Raw genomic sequence first — 23028 nt, forward strand, 5'->3', positions numbered from 1 at the left:
TTTGGTGCAGCGTGTACTGAGATTGGAGAGACATGGAGCTCATAGAGTGGAGAGGAAATAAGTATTTATTATTGATTGGTTAACAGAATATGTTTCTGAGTGTTAAAGGCCCAGCTTTAACATTTTAGATCAAGGGTCACAATATTCTGAATAGTCTGAGTTAGTATGTTGTTTGATTACCAAGAGACAACTTAAAACAGAAAACACAAGCTGCATATTGATCCCATGTAAGAGAGCAGAAAAGACTTTTAGACCATTCACCAGCTGAACCCCAAAACACTGTCAGGTTTCAGAGGCATGTTGTCTTTACAAAGGTGCCAAAATTACACAATGTGTCTCAGCTACAAACTGTAAAAACAGAAAGAAATGATGGAGTTTCAACTTTCGCACAGTCCTTTTCCATTCCATCAGGAAAAATAACCAAATCTAAGCTTAAAATAGTGATATTTCCTCAGAATTACTTCAAAAATTCACCAAAAATAAAGAATTCTCATAAAGTAGATTCTGTGCAAATCAAAAATATTTTACACTTAAGTAGCGACTCAATTACATCCAACAGTCATGTGACAAAAATTCACTTTCCAGCTGAACTGCAGGCAGTGCATAGCAAATAGAAAACAAGTATGGAAACAAATCTGAAATGTAAGTAGCATGATATTAATGATATGTAGAGCCGTCTTGTTTTTCCAGTTTTGGTAACAACTGTGTGGAGAAATGTTGTCCATGTTGATTCAAGCTTAAAAAAAGTCACTTTTAGTTTATTTGTTATGTGTGGCTTTGCGTGCAGAATGCATGTTTTCCTTCCCTCTACATCTAGTGATGGTTGTGCTCTTTCCACACGGGTGTAGGACTTTGTATTGAGGTGAAAAATGAGCCAAAGTGACGAAAAAACATGGCAGAAGCAAAAACAAACCACCCAGAAGCTGCTCAGCGTTCGGAGGGTTAATGAAGACTTTATCCAATCTGAGCTCCACGTGTTTCATTTAGCTGCTCACTGTGTTTTGTCCTGTCCAGAGAAAAGACACTACGCGGTGCATTCGGGTGCCTGTTTGCAGCTCCTTTTCAATTATTGTTGGAAATGTGGAGTTGGAATTTATTACCTATACAGTCAGCAGAACAGCATCTCCACATGCTTCCTCAGCACTACAAAAAACTGCCAAATCACCAGAGTTTACGCCAACTGGTTAGACATGGAATATTACTGCTGGCCCTAACAGCCCAAGACAAATTGGATGTTTCCCACGTAGATAGAAGTCTGGCAGAAGGATGAAGCATGTCCTATCAAGTCCTGCTCCCTGGATCTGCTCCATAGATCCCTAGCTAATTTATCACACGCCATCATGTTGTTGTCCTCCTGTAGGCTTGTCATCACCATATTGTACGAAGTAGGCCGTCTGTGCTCGGGGGATTCTCTCAATCCGCTTACTGGAGGTCTGCAGCAGTTAAGTTTCCTCGGAGTGGAGCAGATGCTGCTTTTTTCTGGGATACTGCAGTGTGAGAGCCACATCTGGCAGTGCAGCCATCTCTACACTAATTTACCTTGCAATTTGGTGTTTATGGGATGTTTAGGACCATGTCTCTATTACTATTCTCTGACATTCTACTTTGTATTATTATTATCATTATTATTATTATTATCTGGCCTCTTTTTAAGTCGGTTTGGGACATTTTTGGCTCCAGTTATTGGAGTCAGCGCCACACTTTGAGACAATGGAGGACAGTTTAGTTCAGTTCAGAGTAAGAATTTCTGGAGACTCAGGAGTTTAAAAGTTTGGAAGTACATCAAGTTTTCACAGGATAAAGTGGTAGTTGGTACACTGGACAGAGGTTTGGTGGTTTGTAGCAGCATTGAACACAAACATCCAGAGAGAAAACACACAGGTTTTATTTGGAGTTGAGGCACTTTACGTCTGTTTACTTCTCTGCTGCTCCATGTGCTCTCATAGACTGTAGTTTGATACAGCTGGACTCCCTTTAAAGCTGTTCATATTCACCTAATGTTGTGTTTCTGTTCTCAGATAATAGACCAAGTATCATAGAGTGACTGAAAATAAAACATTTAGACTGAAGGTTAACAATCAGCAGCTCTGCTTCACTAAAATCTTGATTTATAACTGAAAAACATACACTAATTAAAGATTCAACACTAATTTGCCTTGCAATATGGTGTTTGTGAGATGTTCAGGACCATGTGTCTATGTATTATTCTTCTCTGACGCTCTACTTTGTATTATTATTATTATTATCCGGCCTCTTTTTTATTTGGTTTGGGAACTGTGAGGACGTCAGTCAGTAAAATATGAAAGTGTTCTTTTCCTATCTGTGCTGCTGCTGCACTGAAGGGCACTAAAGTCGAGCTGAAAGTGTTTTGGCTTATTTAAGTAATGGTTCAAAGCTATACACAAAGCCAGGGGGTGCCACAAGGCAAAATGTCAATGAGCTAATTAGCCTTCCTCAAAGCAGGGATGCAGATATCATCCCTCTTCAAAGAGCCATTGGGTTCTGAAGAGCCAAACTATTTAGTCGGTCCTTTTTTAGGTCATCCTATCAGTCAGTTTGAAGATATATCATCCCCAGATCTTAAATCTGAGCCCTTCACTTCATCCAACACCTTCCCTGTGCTTATTGGAGGCCGTGGTCCGAGTGAAGGGGAATTCTGTGGGTTTTTCTCGCTGATTTGTGCTGTTGCTACGTGTGAGCGACGCTTTGCCTTCTGTGTTCCTGCCACTGCGGAGGATGAGGTGTCTCATGATCAAGCTGTTGCAGAATAATGCCTCCTCTACATCCCATTGTCGCCGCTAACGGCTCCGGATGACTCACTGTGTCGTTCTGAGGGACCAGCCGGCGCAATATCAGCTAACCTTTTCTCCATAATCACTGCTTTGTAGCTGAATGTCAGAAGCATAATTTGAACATGGGGGAGGTCACTGGCAGCAAAAACTGACAATTAAAGATTCAATTTTGGAACAGATCCAGCTTCCACTTTTCAAAACAAAGTGTCTCAGGAACATTTCTGACAACCACATGAATAATTTATGGATCAATCTGTGTGTGACAGAACTTTCTTCACTGATTACTGTATGTGGTTTGGATTTGTTGTGCTCTAAAATAAAATGTCTGTAACTGATCCTTGTTAGGAATGAGGGAAGAAAAAGCAGCACGTCCAACTCCTGTCCTTGGAAACTTGGTATTATTTTATTTCCTACAGTAGAGCTGCAAAAGAATGTGCTCAAAAATGCTTCATAATTTATGTAGACTGTAAGAACAGCTGACTTTCCCCAGAGCTTGCCTAAACATGGTTTTGTCCCCTTTGAGTGCCTAGCGTTGCTGTTTCTTGTTGGGAATGAACCACAGGCTTAGACCTGTTCAGCACTTTTGCTTCTCTAGCACAATGTCCAATACAAGCTAAACACCAAAAAGATTTCAAATGCCTCTCATCTGTGCATTTAAACTATACATTTGGATTTTTTTCTGACTTCAGACTTCCACTGCTGATGAAACCTACTTTTCTTGGCCTCGGCTACAGGAGGAGGTCAGGATTGCCTCATCCTAGCTTTTTAACCCTCCTGTTGTCTTCATTTATGGGCACCAAAAAATATTGTTTCCTTGTCTGTAAAAAATCCCAAAAATCTGCAAAATAATTCCCCAAACTTATGAAAATTTGAAAAACCTTCAGGAAGAAAATTCCAATAATTCCTGAAAAGTTTCCTTTGAAAGTTTTTTTTTTAAATCCCCCAAATTTGCAAGAAAATTCTTGTAAATATTTTCAAAAAATGAGTAAAAATCTTCCAAAGAAAATCCTAAAAATATCTAAAGTGATTCCATATATATCAGTGAAACTTCTAATATTTTCTTTAAGAAAAAAATCAACTAAAATCCAGCGAAATTCACTGGAGTTTGGTAGATTTTTTTTCAAAGATTTCCCAAAATGTTGAAAATGTGGACATAAGAAGTTTCACTGTGAAAATATTTTTTTCCCATATTTTCAAACTTTCAAACAGGTCAATTTTGACCCGCAGGACGACACCAGGGTTAAAGCAGTTTTTTTTGCTGTGGCTTTGCAGTGCTGCCTCCTCCTGCAGTCTGGGGAATTGCTGCCACCTTCAAGTGCAACAAATCCTTAGACGTAAGTGTGTTAAGCCCCGTGTGCTTTGCCGAGGGTGGAAATGAAGACAGGCTACCCTATGAAGAATGACGGCTCCTTCAAGAGGCAGCTGTCCTATTTTAGGCAGGCGACACTCACCACGATGTGCTGTCTGTCTCAGCCTCTCCCTCCTTCTGTTTTCCTTTTGTTCTTCCTTTCTTTCCTTCTCTATCTCCATCTGTGGCGTGGCGAGGGAGGACCTTTGAGATTGGGGTAAATAAGAGTGGCAGGAAGTGAGCCGAGGCCTCAAAGATGATGTGTAGTCCCCCCCTCAAACATCTTCAAGGATGGAAATGTTATTGATGCATGTTAAGTCCTCTGGGGGTTTCACTCAAAGGACATTTGGGGCCTTTCATCCCTGACATGAAGGTGGAAGGAAACATTATTGAGGTTTCTCCTTTCAGTGGGAGACTTGAAAGGGAAGAGTCGTCTTTCTCCACCCTTTCAGAGAGAAGCCTCATAATTGACTGAAATGGCTGCTCTTTTCTTCATGCCTGCTTCTTGAGGTAATTGGTATTTATGAACTATTTATGGTCCATCTTTGCTGGTGTCAGCTCCACACGCAGCAGAAAAGATATTTATATATATATGTGGGACAGAAGTGAAGCTGCTCCCTGATTTTCCCTCCTCCAGAATAAAAGTGTCTGTTTTTGTTTTGCCCGTTTTACATTTTCATAAATGGAGCTGGGTCATGTGTTGCTGATCTTACATTATCGTCTGAGCAGGACCGAGGGACCGCGGCTGTTTTGTGGTTTTGACCCAAACCGCCATCCCATCTGTGATAGTCATTTAAGTGAAATTGTTATCATACGATTAAACCACACAGTCTGTAAAAATAAAGTGTATCCGTCCAACCAGGAGTCCCCTATTAGAGCCTAACTGAGGAGGCAGTGGTGGTTTGTTGGATTGGATTGGTTTAGTCAGTGATTGGTTTAGTCATTGTAGAGTTGTGGTTGTAGAGATGACTATATTTGTGTTCTGACTTTTCATCTGTCATTATTAGTGAGATGGCATTTGGGACTAAGAGTAAAATATCTTAAAGTCTCACTACAGTCATTGATGAAAACTCTTAAAACTCATCTCTGGGTATCCAAACCCAACCAAATGATCTTCCTATATAACTCAACTGAATTCTCAGTGAAGTTTCTGCACCTGTAGTATGGTAGGAAAGGTTTGAAGGAACCATAAAGCCCATGTAAGGAGGCAGGAGGCAGAATGGAGGAAACCAGGATTCACATCATTTTCACTCTTTTATTTTCAGTTTTTCCTCACTAGTTAAAAACTGTGTTGTTAGGTTTTGGAAAATATCACACTCTCACAGTTATAACCACATGTTAAAAGGTTGGTTAGGTTCAGGCACCAAAGCTACATGATTAGGTTTAGGAAAATATCAAGGTTTAAGTTAAAGTACGACCATTTTGTAACACGTGTGAAGCTTCTCCTCCATTTTCCAATTTACCAAGACGATAACTCCCATCTAATATATGACTGGCTGAAAAGGAGTTGACAGGAAAGCAATAAATTAAATAGCAAAGTTATGTGGGATGTTTCCTTAAACATGTAACTGACCAGTTTATTTGTACAGAAATTGAATTCTTGGAAGATTTGGTTGGAGTTTTACCCTGTCGTTCAGAAGTTTGGGGTCATCCAGATAATTCCATGTTTTCCATGAAAACTCACACTTTTATCCATGTGCTAACATAACTGCACAAGGGTTTTCTAATCATCAATGAGCCTTTCAACACCATTAGCTAACACAATGTAGCATTAGAACACAGGAGTGATGGTTGCTGGAAATGTTCCTCTGTACCTCTATGGAGATATTCCATTAAAAATCAGCTGTTTCCAGCTACAATAGTCATTTACCACATTAACAATGTCTACACTGGATTTATTATTCATTTAATGTTATCTTCATTGAAAAAAAAACTGCTTTTCTTTTAAAATAAGGACATTTCCAAGTGACCCCAGACTTTTGAACGGTAGTGTATATTTAGATTATATTTAGCTTTTTTCCATTAAAATAATCTTTTCTTTCCATAGAAAAACACTGAGCTGATCCATATTGTTGCTTTTGCCAGAAAATGCAGATCTATGGAGTTCCCACAACTCTCCACGCTCAGCTCGAGCACGCCAGCTTACCTATAGCTCTGCTAGAGTTTTACATCTGCTTGAAACCAATTCAGTAGAAGAATAATCTGGAAGTCCCAACCTGCAAGATGACCAGATTAGTTCTTCAGGTGTAAAACCATCAGGTAGCTGCAGTTTTAAGGTGGAAATGCTCAGCCTCGGCATTGAGTGCATATTTCCCTAATGATTTACCTTCCAGCATCTTTCAAAAAAAAAGCACCATATGGGCTGTTAACAAGGTAGAGAACTGAACTTTTCGAGGATTTTTCCATGAATTTGTTGTTTTGTTCCACTGTAGAGTTTAATGCTTGGTTTCTCAAACACGCTTATAAATCTGTTTTTTAAATCTTGTACATCAATGAAAACTACATGAGATCATTAGAGTGAGGAGCTTCATGTTTTTGGTGAAGCAGGACGGTATGTGAGCAAAGACACGGACATGAAACTCCCATCTTTGTCAGCAGACGGTGGGAACAAACTGTGTGTACTTTGGAGCTATGTGTCCCTTTGTTCAGCGCCATACAGTCGGGGGCTTATCTCCTGCTCTCCTTCCTTTTTTATTATTCTGTTTATCCTACTGTACAGCTATATCCACATTCTGACTGACTGAGCTAATTGTTCCTGCTCATGCATTCTCTGCAGATTCAATTATACGCCACTCTGGGCATCCTGAAAAAAAAAGCAAAATGAGGGTGGGAAAAAGAGGGATGTTAGCTGAAAGTGTGGGAGAGTGAAAAATGAAAAGGTAAAAAGCGAAGAGGAACTTGAGAAGGTCATAGATAAGAGAGGGAAGAGCTGGGAGAGAGAGGGAGAAATAAGGGAGGATGAGAGCAAAGAAGTGGAAGCAGGAGGGATAAATTAGAGGGAGTAAGAGCAGTCCCTGGAGTCATATATTTATGTAAAGGGAAAATCAGCTCACTGGAGTGAACGCTGTAATGGCACCCCTCTGTATAATGATTGGCGCTGACCTCCCAAATAAGAGGATTAGTTTGTGCCTGAGCTGGCCAGAAATAATGGACCTCACCTTCGCTTAGCTGCAGTTTGACACAGCAGAAAATAGTTTGGGAATCAGAATAGCTCAGCAGCAGGAGGCTTCCCTCCGCCTCATTCATCTGCATCACCATTGTGTCAGATTGGACATGCATTCCTGCATATCTGCCAGGTTCACGAACAGATGGCATAAATGTACCGCCACTGGACCCGTGTTGACTCATAAAATACTGCAGTAGACATCATGGAAATAAGCCTCTGCAGACGGTAATATGTGGCGGTAATTTATTTCTTCCCTCCGTTTAACGAGTAGCGCGATGAGCTACTGTTTCTGTTATTTACATGCCAGGCTGTCTGTGGAAAATGAGCTCTTGTTATTGTAGCTTTCGGTCAGGCGGTGACAGGGCAAGTCTTCTGCTCCCAAGAATACTGTGGCTCAGCAGCGAATGTTGTGGCTAATGTCTGACTGCAGGGCATGCTCTCCTTTTGTGTGCTCTGAACCAGCAGGATTAAAGCATCCATCTTGCTCTCCCGCTTCCCTCTAATGGTATTAGGAACAGGCTGGATAGGTTTCAGTATTCCGTTAAGGAATATCTGATATGGCGACTGGCTGATTCAATTAAGTAAAAGGCCAGGTAGGAGGGAATGAGTGCTGGTGTAATAGCCTCTGAGCTGCAGAGCTCAAAATGGGGCATTTTAATGTGGAAAACCCCCACATACAAAAACACATATATTATATTCTCATTACCAGAGGACGGCTGTGGGTTAGTGGGCTATTTCTGCCTGGGTGGAGATCTTGGTCATTCAGTGATGTGAATAAAAATAACTCACTAGAATGACCACATGACACTCTGCCTTTCATGCAGTGCATGCTGGGATGGGCCTCCACCTCTGGTGATCTGTGGCAGGAGAGGCAGATAAAATGGACCTAATAATAACGCAGTTGGTTCAGAAATATTAAACCAGCCAAACAGGGTTACTGCTCATCTCAAGAAGTGATCCTGTCACATTTTTACTCACTGTGGACTCATTTTCACTGCAGTATAAAGTCCTGTACCTCTATGGAAACAAAACAACCTTGACTAGAAATGTAGAGAAGTTAAAGTTCATTTTTTTTGCAGAATAATAAAGTTAAAATGCCATTAAATAATTACAGAAAAATCTAAGTTAAACTTCTTTGATTACTCATTTTACAGAAATGGAAAAAACAGGAATCAATATGTACAATATTTTTCAAAATGCTCACAGGTGTTACCAATATTAAAGAGAAAAAAGAACTTGGGGACTCCACATGCTGGAACCCAGACTGGCCTCCTATCTGCTCTGTTAAAACACATCCTGTAGTTCAGCCCAGAACAGATGAAATGTCTCACAATTTTCGTCAAGAGACTGTTTGTCTCAACTGAATCATTCATAGCATTATTGTTGTATAAGAGAGCACAGAATATTTTCTTTTTTACAGAATCTGATTACAATAAAAGGTTACTTTTGTGATTTTTTGAAATGAGACATGCAGAATAACGATTATTTGATGAAAGGTCACAGTTTTAGGCTCAGATTTGGTCGTCTGAGGAATTCAAGGAATGACATAAAGTTGACAATCCAGTGATTGCTTCTGTTCTTACAGTTTTTAGTTCTGAAAAAATGTGTAGTTTTGGTTAGTTTTTTAAAGATAGCATGTCCTTCAAACCAGAGGCAGGTTTTAGGGTTGAGAGGATTAATGAACACTTCCTTTAAAGTGATAATTATCAGGTGGTAAACATGCTGCAGTTGTGATGTAAAGTAAAATAATATGTCCTTCAAACCTGCTGGTGTGTTTGGCGTTAAACATAATCATAAGTCAAAAAATTATATTCATATCTGAGCTTTCAGAGAACAAATGATTGAACTAAATACATGCAATTCAGTGTCAAACCCCTCAATGCCGTTCACTCAACCGTGTTTAATATAGAAAATCACATTCATCTTTAAATTCTAGTGTAGATTTCGTCTCTTTACTAAACCAGAGCATGAAACTGCAATCTCTTTGGACAGATATCAAAAAGTGTCCCAAATAACAGTCTGCCTTATGGTGGCATATGTGGATACGCCACGGCCACAACATATTTTTTCAGTGTGTTTTTCACATTCACAGTTTTTTCAGACTGTGAACACGTGAAGTAAAAACAGCCGTTACCGTTTTCTTACATTGCGAGTCTGTAAAATAATAGAGCAAAAGAAACAGATTTAGGTTTTTTTTTTGTTGTTTTGCTTTTTCACAGAGAGGAAACTGACAGCAGTATTTTTAACTCCACAGTTTCTGCTGTGTGAAAAACAACGTTACGTTTTGGGGCTTCTTCTTCACATCCCGTCTGAACACAGAAATTTGAGAAGTTTTACATCTGAAATCAGCATGTTCCTCTCTTCCAACCCCTGACCTTTCCAGTTTAACATTCATCATAACTGCTGCTCTTCAACACCTGATTATTCTACAAATATGACCAGTCGAAGGATCCGCTACAATCACAGATTCTAGAATTAGATGGAGAGTATTCTGACCTAAAGAGAGAGTTTACCCGACATCCTCGGCTCCGTTACGCTACAACGCTTCCAAATAGATTTCTAATGCATTAAGACTTTCATAGTGTGTGGGGAGCAGAAAAACCCAAATCTGTTTCTCCACTTCTTCCAGCTCAGTGGTCGGGTTATCGCCGCCGTTTGGTGTCTTCACGCCATCAGGTCCCACTGCTGTCTGGAGCCATTGGGTTTCCATTACCACAAATCCATTCCATTCATTTAAAATTAATGGCCGTGGACCTTCCCTGACCCCAGAGATAAGCCGGCCCACTCTTTTCTCTTTAGAACACCTTGAGGATTTGCTTTTCGTCTCCTTATCGGTCCGTCAGTAGGTCCTGCTGGAGTATGGACATATCAGGGTGGTCACTGGAAAAACAAACATTTCCTCCCGTGGTTGAGTTTTTCTGCTCTGTTTTCATCAGTATTTTCCACATGAAGCTTTAGAAGGTGGGCTGTGGAATTAAATTAGAATGTTGTAGCAGTTTCTGGTTGTTTTTTGATCACGTTGACTTATTTTTCAGTTCATTATAAAGTCACCTATGTAGAAACCACAACTCAAACATTTATTTCATGCAGAGTGACTCCATTATAATGTCTGAAATCATAGGAAAGACAAAAACAACATTGGTGTTACCAGTACTGGAAAAAATGTTGATATTTTATTACTCATATTTTAAATTTCTTTCCATAATTGAGCAGGAATCTCTCTGAATTTTCGTCACATCACTGCTGGTCTTAGTTTAGTCGCTAACGGCTTCACGGTGCACCGAGGAGGATTTTAATTTTCTTTTTTACAAAATGTCGTAAATACAAAAGGTTCATTTTTGGCAATTTTTAAATTGAGACATGGGGAATAAACTGATAATGATGAGATATCCCAGTTTTAAGCTAAGATTTGGTTTATTTTCTCAACAGAATGGAACATCAGGTGACGAGTTCAGGGACCACTGGGAAGTTTAGACTCTCTTCTGGTTTCACAGTTTCTGGCCTCTAAATTCTGTCATTTTGAGGATTTGTAATGGCTTTTTTTGTTTGTTTGATTGTTTTACAGATAGCATGTCTTATGAATCCACCAGTAGTTTTTTGTGGTTTAAAGGGTTAATACCTGACTTTACTTCATGGTTTGTTTGTTTTTTTTTGAATAAATACTTCAGTTTGTTGGTTGTGTAGTTCTTTAGCATGGTTATAAACTGTATTTTCTTAATTTTATTGCACTAAAGAGTCTCAGTAAATCAAGAATCAAAGAGTCTTGAGCAACTTCAAATGCATGTGCCATATTTTCTCAGTTTTATCTCGTATGTGGGTAGATTTACCAGTTTAGTAGTGAATCTGTCTGTTCATGGTGACACCAGCAATATTGTAACATTCCATACAAACATCTAAACCAACGAAATCAACCTCCAGCTTAACCCTCCTGTTGTCTTCATTTACATGCAGCAAAAAATATTGTTTCCTTGTCTGAAAAAAAAATCCAAAAATTCTGCGAAAAAATTCCACAAATTTCTGAAAATTTGGAAAACCTTCAGGAAGAAAATTCCAATAATTCCTTAAAAGTTTCCCTTGAAAGTTTTATTTAAAAAAAGAAATCCCCCACATTTGGCAAGAAAATTCTTGTAAATATTTTCAAAAAAAGTAGTAGAGTAAAAATCTTCCAAAAAAATCCTAAAAATATCTAAAGTGATTCCATATATATCAGTAAAACTTCTAATATTTTCTTTAAGAACATTCACAAAAAATCAACCAAAATCCAGCGAAATTCGCTGGATTTTGGTAAATTTTTTGTGAATGTTCTTAAGAAACATTTTTAGCATTTCCTTTTTTCCCCACCAAAAAATGTTCAAAGATTCCCCAAAAATGTTGAAAATGTGGACATCAGAAGTTTCACTGTGAAAATATATATCTTTAAAACGGGTCAATTTTGACCCGCAGGATGACACGAGGGTTAACAACATTATTATTAATTCTTTCCATGGACTAGCTCCAGACTTTAGATTCATCTGTGGGTACCTGAAGGGTTAACATCACTGGAGGAAACAGTGGAAAGCAGATTTTCAACTGTGTTCTAATTATATCAAATTACTCACAGTGTGAAGAACCTGTTCTATATCATTTTCCTGTTTCTGACAGCTGGGTGGAAACGTTCAACAATGGCTGCTCTGGTGAAATGAAGCTGATCCACATTTGAGTGCTGCTTTTGTCCTACATTTCCAGAGCTAAGTGTATACAGTCTGGCAGATGGTACTGTAAACACACACACTCCAGAATGTAAAAAAAAAACACTCATCTAAAGAGCCCTCGATGCAGAATGTTCCACCCTTAAAGCTGAGATGTATTGCTTTTACTCTTTATTTTTATTCTGGCTGCTCTTATCCACCATGAAAACGCCGTTGTGTCTGTTCAGAGTCATGAGATGCACCAGGCAGGATTCATCTGCCACCATGACTCACTGAATGGGGAGAAGGGTGAGGATTGGGGGAAGTCGGGGACATTACCCCCTCCCATGCACCCTGAGGACACGGCCATCGGTGGTGGAGGGGGGGAGGTTCTCTTATCAGCAGGACAGCACCCAGCGCTCTAATCACCGGGTCCCAGAGACAGCCGGAGGTAAAGAGTGGATGGATGAGCAACATCCAAGGAGAGGAACAGAAAAAAGAAATGAGAGAGAGGAGGAAGAAGGAAAAAAGCTGTTTATACCTCTTAGGTTACATCAAATGACAGCTGCTTTCCAGTTCGATGCATAACTGAGTAGAAATCCTTTTGGAGAGCAGATTCTGTCCCACAGCACATTGCTGATGAAATATTGAGACTTTTTAGTTGCATCATGAGCCTCTCAGCAACAACAGCAGGTTCCACCTTTAGAGGAACCTTAACAAGTGGCTCCAAGCGACAAAAAAACAGAAAAAGGCCTGGAGAGAAGGCGGTTATCTGAGTCGAGGTCAATTAATGGATTTGATAATTAAATCTGTCTTCAGATTAATACTACTGTGGCTTTAGAACCTGACCTGTTGCTGCTCTGCTGCTTCTTTGGCCTGACAGACTGAGGAAGGAATTCTGCTCATCACTTAAACATAAAATAAAGAGGATCTGACCAAATGTTAGCAACACAGAGTAAAAAACGCTGATGAACTGTGAACATCAGGGTGAACAGGTGGTAATAAGAGTCCAGTTTGTAAATGCACATATAAGCTGCAGTGTGTCTGACAGTGATCTGTGTGATCCTGGTCCTGGTCCTGGTTCTGGTCCTGGTCCTGGTCTCAGGTGGTGACCATAGGTTGAGTGTATTGTGGTGTTGTGGTGGTGGTTGAGCTGGATGTGATAGGGAGTTGTGTGACGTGGTGGACTCTGTAAACCCGTGAATAATTTTCCTGAGAGAAGCCTTTAGAACGGCCGCTATCTCTGAATGCCGTAATTAAAACGTCTAAACCGAACTCCGACAAAGCTCTCCTCCTGGGCTCGCCATGGGCTACTTGTACAGTTCTGATCCGCTCGCTGCTGAGATCGTTCAAATGCTGCAAACGCACTCGCCTGAATGAACCTGTTTGCTGCTGCACCAACAAGCGTCTAGATTCACAGTCAGACGAGCTGCTTGTAGCTGGCCTTAGAGCAGCAGCACATAGGAGAGGTCTCTGATAGGACGCCCCCATCTGCTGGACAGCAGTCCTCTGTGTCCTCCAGAACTAGATAAAGTTAAAAAAAACAAGTTTGATTCCGGATGTGACCGTGGGTTTGGGTTTGGTTAATGTTAGCCACAAAACCATCAGTTGGGATTAGGACTGGGCAAAAATGACCACTTTTTAACCCTTAAAGTGCTGATAAGTGCACTTTGCATCTAAATTCACATCCTTACTTCTAAATGTTTTTTTGGCTCTTGAGGTGTTTTTTCCAGTGAGGAGTTCATATTCAGTGAAATTGTACAAGTCAGTCGTGGAAATGCTTATCTCTGTGACAAAGTTATCTTGAATTTAAACCAGATTACATTAAATCAGTTACTTTAATTATGATTACAACTGGCATACAGCCATCTGTTGATGTCCATCTCTACTAATGAACTTGTGAAATACTGATGAATCATCCTTGCATTGCTATGTTAATATCTGCAGGATCGTTCAAAAGTTTGGGGTCATCCATGTCCTTATTTTAAAAGAAAAGCTTTTTTTTCAATGAAGATAACATTAACTTAATGATAAATCCAGTGTAGACATTGTTAATGTGGTAAATGACTATTGTAGCTGGAAACAGCTGATTTTTAATGGAATATCTCCATAGAGGTACAGAGGAACATTTCCAGCAACCATCACTCCTGTGTTCTAATGCTACATTGTGTTAGCTAATGGTGTTGAAAGGCTCATTGATGATTAGAAAACCCTTGTGCAGTTATGTTAGTACATGGAGAAAAGTGGGAGTTTTCATGGAAAACATGGAATTCTCTGGGTGACCCCAAACTTTTGAACAGTAGTGTAGATATTCTGCAAAGACTCTAACGATGGAAGATGTGAAAAGCTGAGACTATCCTGCTCCATGTATGTCTACCCCTACAATGATCCGGAGCTTCAGAGTGAAGGTTGTGGAATTATCCTGCAAACAGCCTCAGGCTCATTGGGTTAAAAAGCCGTTAACCTAAAAGAATTTAAAAGTGTAATTGCAGCCCTGCATGCGTCATTGTTTTGGACAACACAAATGATGAGAAAACGACTGTCGAGTTCACGTCTGAACACTGATTCGTTTGGGTGAAATCCGGCTGGTTCCCTGCTGGCAGCGTTCTTTGTCAACTCATCCTGAGGTTCTAATGCAATGAGGAAGCGCTACAGGCTGTAAATAATAGATTCATATTTCATCAAGCAGCTCTGAAGCACCAGAACCAGGTACGGCTGTAACCCAGAGCTCTGTGATCGAGCACACACTGTTCATTCTCCACACTTGATTTAGTGCTGCGACCGGTGGAAAAGAAAGACAATAGGATTGGTGCTATTGATAATTAGTTTTTAATGTGCCTCACTCATCATGTCCAATTTCATGCCCCTTAGGCAGCTGATCACAGATTTAATCAACACGTTATTGCTCGCTATCCTTAAACCGGCTGGGGGAGGAGGTTTCTCTGGGAGCGTTAGGAGGACGGTGTCGGTGTGTGTTAGGAGGACGGTGTCGGTGTGTGTTAGGAGGACGGTGTCGGTGTGTGTTAGGAGGACGGTGTCGGTGTGTGTTAGGAGGACGGTGTCGGTGTGTGTTAGGAGGACGGTGTCGGTGTGTGTTAGGAGGACGGTGTCGGTGTGTGTCAGGAGTGTTACTAGGACGGTGTTGGTGTGTGTTTGGTGTGTGTTTGTCAGCGTGTTCATCCATCCCAGCCATGTCCCTCTCTGATAGACACTGAATGTGTTCCAGGCCATTAACCAGGACCACGTTTGAAGATGACGTGCTCAGAAACATGCGCTGCGTTGCAGGAAGCCTTTGTTATTGTGTTTCTGGAGAACAGCAGAGCATTAGAGTCCTTCACTAGATGAATACTGATGGAAGCAGGCTGGTTACATCTGATTTTTAGGGGATCTTATTGGTTTTGTTGCTGTGTGAGGTCAGCTGAAGGTCCTGTTCTGTATTATGAGATATAAAATAATATAATAATGCTTGTTATTTTATTTATGATTAAATGTGCTGTTCCTCACACAAATGTCAGAAATGGTGCTTCAGTTTAGAGTAGGTTGCTCAAACCTCATTGAATCGGGTTTACGGGTTTAATACTTCAGCTACTTCAGACATATAATCTTGATGAGCTTTCATTTTGGGATTGTTGTTTTGCAGTTTGTGTAGCGTGCACAAGTTAGCATCTACAGACTATAGCAGACCTTATTAGGGACAGAGTTACTGAGCTACTGTTGGCTGAACAGTGAACAAATCTCTGTTTGATGCAAAGTTGTCATTTATAGTATACTAGTCATTTCATTTTAAAAATATAGACTCTTTATGACCCATTTATGTGTACAGAAAAGGCTGCACACACCCAGCATAAAATATAAATATATTACATGCACCACTTACTAATGCTTTGTCCAGTTCCTTTGGTTTTCCTGGAAGTATGGTGTTGCAGAATTCACTCTGCAAACAGTCCCTGTGTGTTTTATGTGTAGCCACAGCGTCAGACTTCGATAACTTGTTAGATATCTAGTAAAACATCACTAGAATGTCTTTACTTTTATTTACAGTCAAAGCTGTTGTCTTCCTGGGAGTATTTTATTGTAACTTGAGTTGTTGCTTACAGGATCAGTCACTTCTTCTAGTCCGTCCATCACCCATAGAGTGAATATAGTATTATAAATCCATGTGTGTATTTGGACAGAGACTAGCCGCCAGATCAACAGTTTGAAAGAAAGCTCCTACTTTAGTATCGACCACCAGATGTCTGCAGTAATCCTTCACTCCTCAGGAGCACCGCTGCTTTAGCTGGTCAATCCTCAACACTTTTTTCCTCTGCTCCAGTCACTTTTGTGCGGCTGATTGTATTCTCGTCGACAACTTCACAAGTCGGCCGACCGCTGCTCTCCACAAAGAGACTAAAATAGGCTGTCAGAGAAAAGGGGAAGAGGGAGAGAACGACGAGCAGTGGCAGTGTTTATCTAGAACTGCTTCGCTCCCTGGCTGGGAGGTTCTGGAGGCCTTCATTAAATGCAGCTCAGGCCCCGGTGAAGCCCTGCCTAATGTCCCTATCATCTCTGGAGTGGTCCGCTCTCCGTCCACACCACTCATGTTTAATACATCTCTGCAGTCCTCGTCATTTAACCTCACCTCTGGAGGTGGAGGGTCGAGGTGGGATGGCGGAGGCTCCCGTAGACCCACAAGAGGCAAAGCATCCTCAGTTATTCTTCTCCCACTCCTCCATTTGCCTAACATGGCAGAGCTGCTGATTGCTGTGTGATCTGAAGCCACCACGCTGTGAACCTGAACTCAGGGAGGTCTGGGGGAATCTGTGTTTCTCTGAACCACTTTGTTCCTCCTCTCCAGTGTGCCGAGGCTGAATGCTGAAGCAGGGGAGACTTTCTGACTGAGCGGTTTGTTCTGTTTGTGAGCTCCGGTGCTCAGCTTCTGGTTAAGAAAAGAAACAAAGAAAAGCTTCTCTGGTGAGATTAAAGGCTGTCAAACTCAATCAGGCCTTCGTCAAGCAGAATGAGTGTTTGGTTGGAACTGACAGCATCTGAGATTTCCCTTACATTGTGTTCAGGTTGCGTGACTTTGAATTTGTCGAGCTCATTAAACACTAAACTGTTTGGCAATTAATGGACAAGCTGAGAATGAATGTCATTTCTGTTTAGACACCGAGGCCTTTAAACCTCTGAACTCCAAACAGTTTGTGGACATTTTTTTTTGATCCTGTCACATTTAAACTCACTGTTGGTTCATTTTTCACTACTTTATAAAGTCCTGAACCTCTATGGAAACAGAACAACCATAACTAGAAGCAGAGAGAACGAAAACAAGTATTTTATGCAGTATGACAGAATTAGAACGCCAAAAATCATTTTAAAAATAGGAGACAAATGGTAGAATTTCTTGATTTTCTTTGACAATTTATTTTACATAAATTACAAAAACCTGCAACATGCACAACATTTTTCTAAGTACCTGCTGGTGTTACCATTACTAAAAGAACAGAAAAAAACAAGGACTCACTGCATACTGAAGATATGTTACTATTCACATTTAGAATTTGTGTCTCCACTTGTCTCCTATCTGCTCTGTTTAAACACTGCCTGCAGTTCAGCCAAAAAGTCCCAGAATTTTCATCATGTGATGGTTGATCACAGAGGAGTTGCTGGTGTTTTCCTGCTGCAATGAGGACCACAGAATTCTTAGTTTCGCTGGATTTTAGTTGATTGTTTTGTGAATGTTCTGAAAGAAAATATTAGAAGTTTCACTGATATATATGGAATCACTTTAGATATTTTTAGGATTTTTTTTGGAAGATTTTTACTCATTTTTTGAAAATATTTTCAAGAATTTTCTTGCCAAATTTGGGGGATTTTTTTAAAAATAAAACTTTTAAGGGAAACTTTTAAGGAATTATTGGAATTTTCTTCCGGAAGGTTTTGCAAATTTTCAGAAATTTGTGGAATTTTTTTGCTGAATTTTTGGATTTTTTTTCAGACAAGGAAACAATATGTTTTGGTGCACCTAAATGATGACAACAGGAGGGTTAAAGACTAGAGGCGAGCAGAAGAAAACATGTCTGTGCTCTTTTTAAAGGTAGAAAGAAATCCAGTCTGCCTAGGAGCACCTCTAAAGTCCTGCGTTAACGAGTCCTAAAAAGTCTGATTAAGGCATAGAAAGCCAGAGCTGTGTTTGTTTGGGGGATTGTTGCTGGACGGCTTCTTGGCTGGGAGCAGGACTTCCTGGAGTGTCTGCTGGTTGCCTAGCAACATCACACTGTCTTTGGTGTGATATCTCTGTAAAAACAGAATTATCCCACTTTGTGTTTTGATCCTGCCAAACAATGCATGAAAGGTAACGGGAATATCAGCACCGCCGTGTGCTGCTGCTGGAGGTGACGTTTTATTCTGGAAACACGCAGGAAACCCAATAAAACAACAACAAGTCGTCTTCTCAGGACCTTCAAACTGCAAAACTTTAGAACTAATCTAAAAAAGAGATTTGATCAAAGCCTATGCTGTAAAAAATTAAATAACAGATTTTATAAAAAGAGAAATACAGTCATTTTCCACAAATCAGATCCATTTTCTAGCCTTAATAATGTGTATTTTAATATTCAGTACTAATCTACAATGTAGAAAATAATACATATAAATAAAAAGCACTGAATGAGAAGGTGTGTCCAGACATTTGACTGGTAGTGTACATGATCTTTAAAAAAACTGAATTTCAACACATTATCACTGACTTCAGATATTATATACAGTCAAAATACATTCATACGATATTTTTGCTTTGAAAAATAATCAAACTGATTGTTCTATTTCTGTCATTTGTTCCTAATTTTTATATATATATATATATATATATATATATATATATATATATATATATATATATATATATATATATATATATATTTATATTTCTAATTTTCAAAATGTATTCACAGTATTACACTTGAATTTACTAGTTTCTATCTTTTAAATAAAAATTTGCAGTTAAGTATCTTAACAACCTTTGCATGTAAAAACATAAAAATATAAATGTTCTAAAAGCAAATGTTATTCACAGTCACACTGAATGAGAAGGTGTGTCCAGACCAAATGTTATTCACAGTCACATGTTCTAATGTCATTTTTTCCCTGAACATGTAAATTTACTGTTTGTTTTTTCTCTTTCTATTATATTACTATAATAAAATACATAGAAAATCCGACATTTTTAGATAGTATTTGTAGCCATTACCAAATGTTTCTGAAATCATCCGGTTTTCACTGATGAACCTTTTCTTCTTGCAGCAGGAACAGAATGGAGGATTTTCCTTGAATGTTGTTTTTTCCTGAACTTTACTTGCATGGACCTCTTTGCGCTGCAAACGGGGCTTTCTTCTTTCATTTTGGGCCTTGAATGCTAACCTCCCTTTCTGTTTTTTTTCCCTCGCCTGAACCGCTCTCCCACCTTCCCTCCTCCTGCAGGAGCTGCTCAGGACATAGGTAAGACGTTCCCCTCCTCCTCCTCGCCTCATCCATGCTTCCTCTCCTGCAATCCTTCTCTGCCTTTCTGTCACATTTAAATTCTCCGCTGTCCACCGTCCATTTCTTCTGAACCTCCTCCTGCTGCTGACTCAAACAGAGCTAGCTGTAGCATCACGCTGCAGATAACCAGATTAGAGCTTTATGCCAAAACAAAGCAGCGTTTTCTCAAAACTTTGAATGAAAACCTTTGTAAGAAGCATGAACGGAGCTTGTTTCTTGTTTCTGGCTACGCAGCTGTTTAAGGATGTATCTTTCACTGCTTTGCCACTGCATTTCAGTTTTATCAGCTGTTACGGATTCATTCTTGATATTTTAATCTCTCCTTTCACACTTTAATAATTCGGCCTCCAGTCATTTCAATAGAGACACGATGGAGTTGTGGACAACCAATGACGGCTATTTTTATAGATTTATTTCACATAAATGGTCATTCAAGTGATGGAAATGTGACATAAATCCTGTCAGAATCAAAATCTGGTGTAAATCTGTAAAAGTCAGCAGTGAGAGATGTTCTATGCTGTTTGATGTGTTTCCTTTGTAGCCGGGTTTAGAAACACATCCATGTGTTCCTGTATGTCTTTGGTGTTATTAATATTAATATTAGTCCAGAGCCACCTGCACAAATGGGCAGAGCAAGTGACTTTAATGCTCCATCTCAGTCATATGTGGAAGAGGGGGAGCCCAGGAAGAAGCCCATCCTCTATGAGGACCTGTGGCTCAAAAACAGAGAGAACTTTGTTTCCCATTGTTATTAGTAGTTTTATTACTGCACTGTTCCAACTGACAGAAACAACTCTTCTGTCCTCTAATTGATGCTGACATTATTTGTAAAACACCTGTTTGATTCAGTGCCATCTAATATAAATTAAATTTTCCATAAATTCTATATTTAGGAAGATCAGTTCGGTTTTTGTTGTCAGAGAGGTGATAACTGAGCTGGAGGTCTTTATTTTATTGATGCTATTTCACTGGATTTTATTGTTTTGAAATGTGTTTGTCATATTTTCTCCTTCTCATGTCTGTAAGAACCACAAAGCTAACCTGCATTCTCCATCATATTCCAGTGGAATTACATTTGTCCTTTTCAGAAAGTAAAAACTCTAATCATGATAACTTCAGCATTTAACAACAAAGTGCTTTGACAAACAAGCCAAGAAAAAAGGAGAAAACGCTGAAAGGCAGTCGGGACGAAGAGAAAGGCAAAAGCCCAGAGGAGTAAAAAATGAAGAAATATAGAATTAAAATGTACAAAATGCTAAATTTCTATATAAATTAATGGGAGAGACAGCATCTAAACATCTAAACTGGGTTTTAAGACATGATTTCAAAGAAGTAACTATTCAAGTGTCTCAGGCTGTGGATGATCTGGATTTAAAACCCAGATAAACCTTAAATGTGATCAATAAAATCATAAACTCTATTCCAAAATGACCAGGTAGAGGTGGAGGGCTAATGTGATTTATTTTATTGTTTAGCCGTCGCGCCCTCTCAGCCGACCAATGATACACTAAATGGGGCGGGACTTATCACCATGTGTTACACCCAGCCTAGGGGTCACTGAATGTAACATGAAAATGTCATCCTGTTGGGGCCTCAAGCAGCACACACCACAGACTTTTCCAACGCAATCAATAATTTATTTTCCAAAAGCGAATATAAACAAAGGTTGTATTAAACAAACTAAAAGTATGGATGAGCTGAAGTCAAAACAAACAAAACTACGCTAAACTTCCCGAAAACAAGAGGAACGAAAGAAACAAAAGATAGCAGCTCGATCCCTTCTCTTACAAATAAACTTGGGGTGTTAAACAAAGAACTAAGGAGTGGATGGACTGTACTGCTGTGTGCTGGTTGGGACTCAGCGCAGAATGACTCGCCCATCTGGTTCCCTCGCTCTCTGACCCCTGGAAGCGACGTCATCTTTCCGCTTTTTATGTCCGTCCTCGTGGTAGACCGAGCCAATCCGGCGCCGACTCATCAACGTGACGTCCAATCTGGGCAGTGGTGCAGCGCAGCTGTATTTTACATATTGGATTAGCTAAATACAGACACACAGAGCGCAGAAAAAACAACCTCATACGACCGCAGTCGTAACACCATGGTAACGCCGTGAGTGGAGGAGAAGCTTCTAACATGTAGTGGAAGAGTCGTGTTTAACCCAGAATGTGACATTTCCATAAACTTTAACTTAACAAACAGTGAGTGAAGTAAATAAGTGGCTCTTTCAAAATAAAAGCCTGTCCTACACTCAACAGGTGCAGAAATGCATCCATCCATCCATCCATTTTCTATACACCGCTTAATCCTCACTAGGGTCATGGGGGGCTGGAGTCTATCCCAGCTGACTCAGGTGAAGGCAGGGGACACCCTAGACAGGTCACCAGTCTGTCACAGGGCTACATACAAAGACAAACAATCACTCTCACATTCACACCTACGGGCAATTTAGAATGATCAATTAACCTCAGCATATTTTTGGACTGTGGGAGGAAGCCGGAGTACCCGGAGAAAACCCACGCATGCACAGGGAGAACATGCAAACTCCATGCAGAAAGATCCCGGGAAAGCCGGGACGCGAACCAGGGACCTTCTAGCTGCAAGGCAAAAGTGCTAACCACTACGCCACTGTGCAGCCCGTGTAGAAATGCATTTGTTTCAAAATAAAGTTGAATTTCTTTCAAGAGAGAGAAGAGAATGAAGTTTAGCTCAGTAGAAATGTAATTTTGTGAGAATTGAGTTGATTAAATAAGTGAGAAAATCATGAGAAACAGCTCTCGGTATAATCAATATATAGCAATATTATGGCCTCTCTGACAATAAAAACTGAACATTATTTCTATATAAATGTAGAATTTAAGGCTTTAAAGTTTGCATTGCATTCGATTTCACATGTGCACATAACAAAATAGCCTGCGTGGGCTAATTAAAGCTATATTTTAAGCAGTATATAAGGAAATCACATTTAAATGACATAATTCCAGTGGCGTGGATCATAGAGGAGTAAAATTAGGATCTCATTTTAGAACAAACTCAACAAATCTCCTCTGAGCAAACAGTCCAGCAACTTGTGTCTGCAGCAGCTAAAAGAAGCTGTTTTTAACCAACTCCTAAGTGAATAAATGTTGTCTAACGTCATGTTTAACCCTCGTGTCGTCCTGCTGGTCAAAACTGACCCATTTTAAAGTTTGAAAATGTGGAAAAACATATATATATTTTCACAGTGAAACTTCTGATGTCCACATTTTCAACATTTTTGGGAAATCTTTGAATATTTTTTGGTGGAAAAAAAGAAATGTTAAAAATGTTCTTAAGAACATTCACCAAAAAATCTACCAAAATCCAGCAAATTTCACAGATTTTTTTATGTGAATGTTCTTAAAGAAAATATTAGAAGTTTTACTGATATATATGGAATCACTTTAGATATTTTTAGAATTTTTTTGGAAGATTTTTACTCATTTTTTGAAAATATTTACAAGAATTTTCTTGCCAAATTTGGGGGATTTAAAAATAAAAAATTTATGGGAAACTTTTAAG

The 23028-nt window shown here is 39.6% G+C and overlaps 1 protein-coding gene across 5 annotated transcripts in view; it reads left to right on the forward strand.

Moving 5' to 3' along the window:
* Positions 1–23028, forward strand: part of cadm1a (cell adhesion molecule 1a) — a 465526-nt gene that overhangs the window by 296230 nt on the left and 146268 nt on the right. For 4 of the 5 annotated variants that reach the window (XM_055016985.1, XM_055016987.1, XM_055016988.1 and 1 more), the window contains exon 2: positions 19432–19449. The exons of the other annotated variant lie outside the window; for it this stretch is intronic. In XM_055016985.1, coding sequence (XP_054872960.1) covers positions 19432–19449 — 18 coding nt within the window. The remainder of the gene's footprint in view (positions 1–19431; positions 19450–23028) is intronic. 5 annotated transcript variants of the gene reach the window in all.

The sequence above is a fragment of the Amphiprion ocellaris genome, chromosome 14 (genome assembly GCF_022539595.1).
Source record: "Amphiprion ocellaris isolate individual 3 ecotype Okinawa chromosome 14, ASM2253959v1, whole genome shotgun sequence".
Classification (NCBI taxonomy): Eukaryota; Metazoa; Chordata; class Actinopteri; family Pomacentridae; genus Amphiprion; species Amphiprion ocellaris.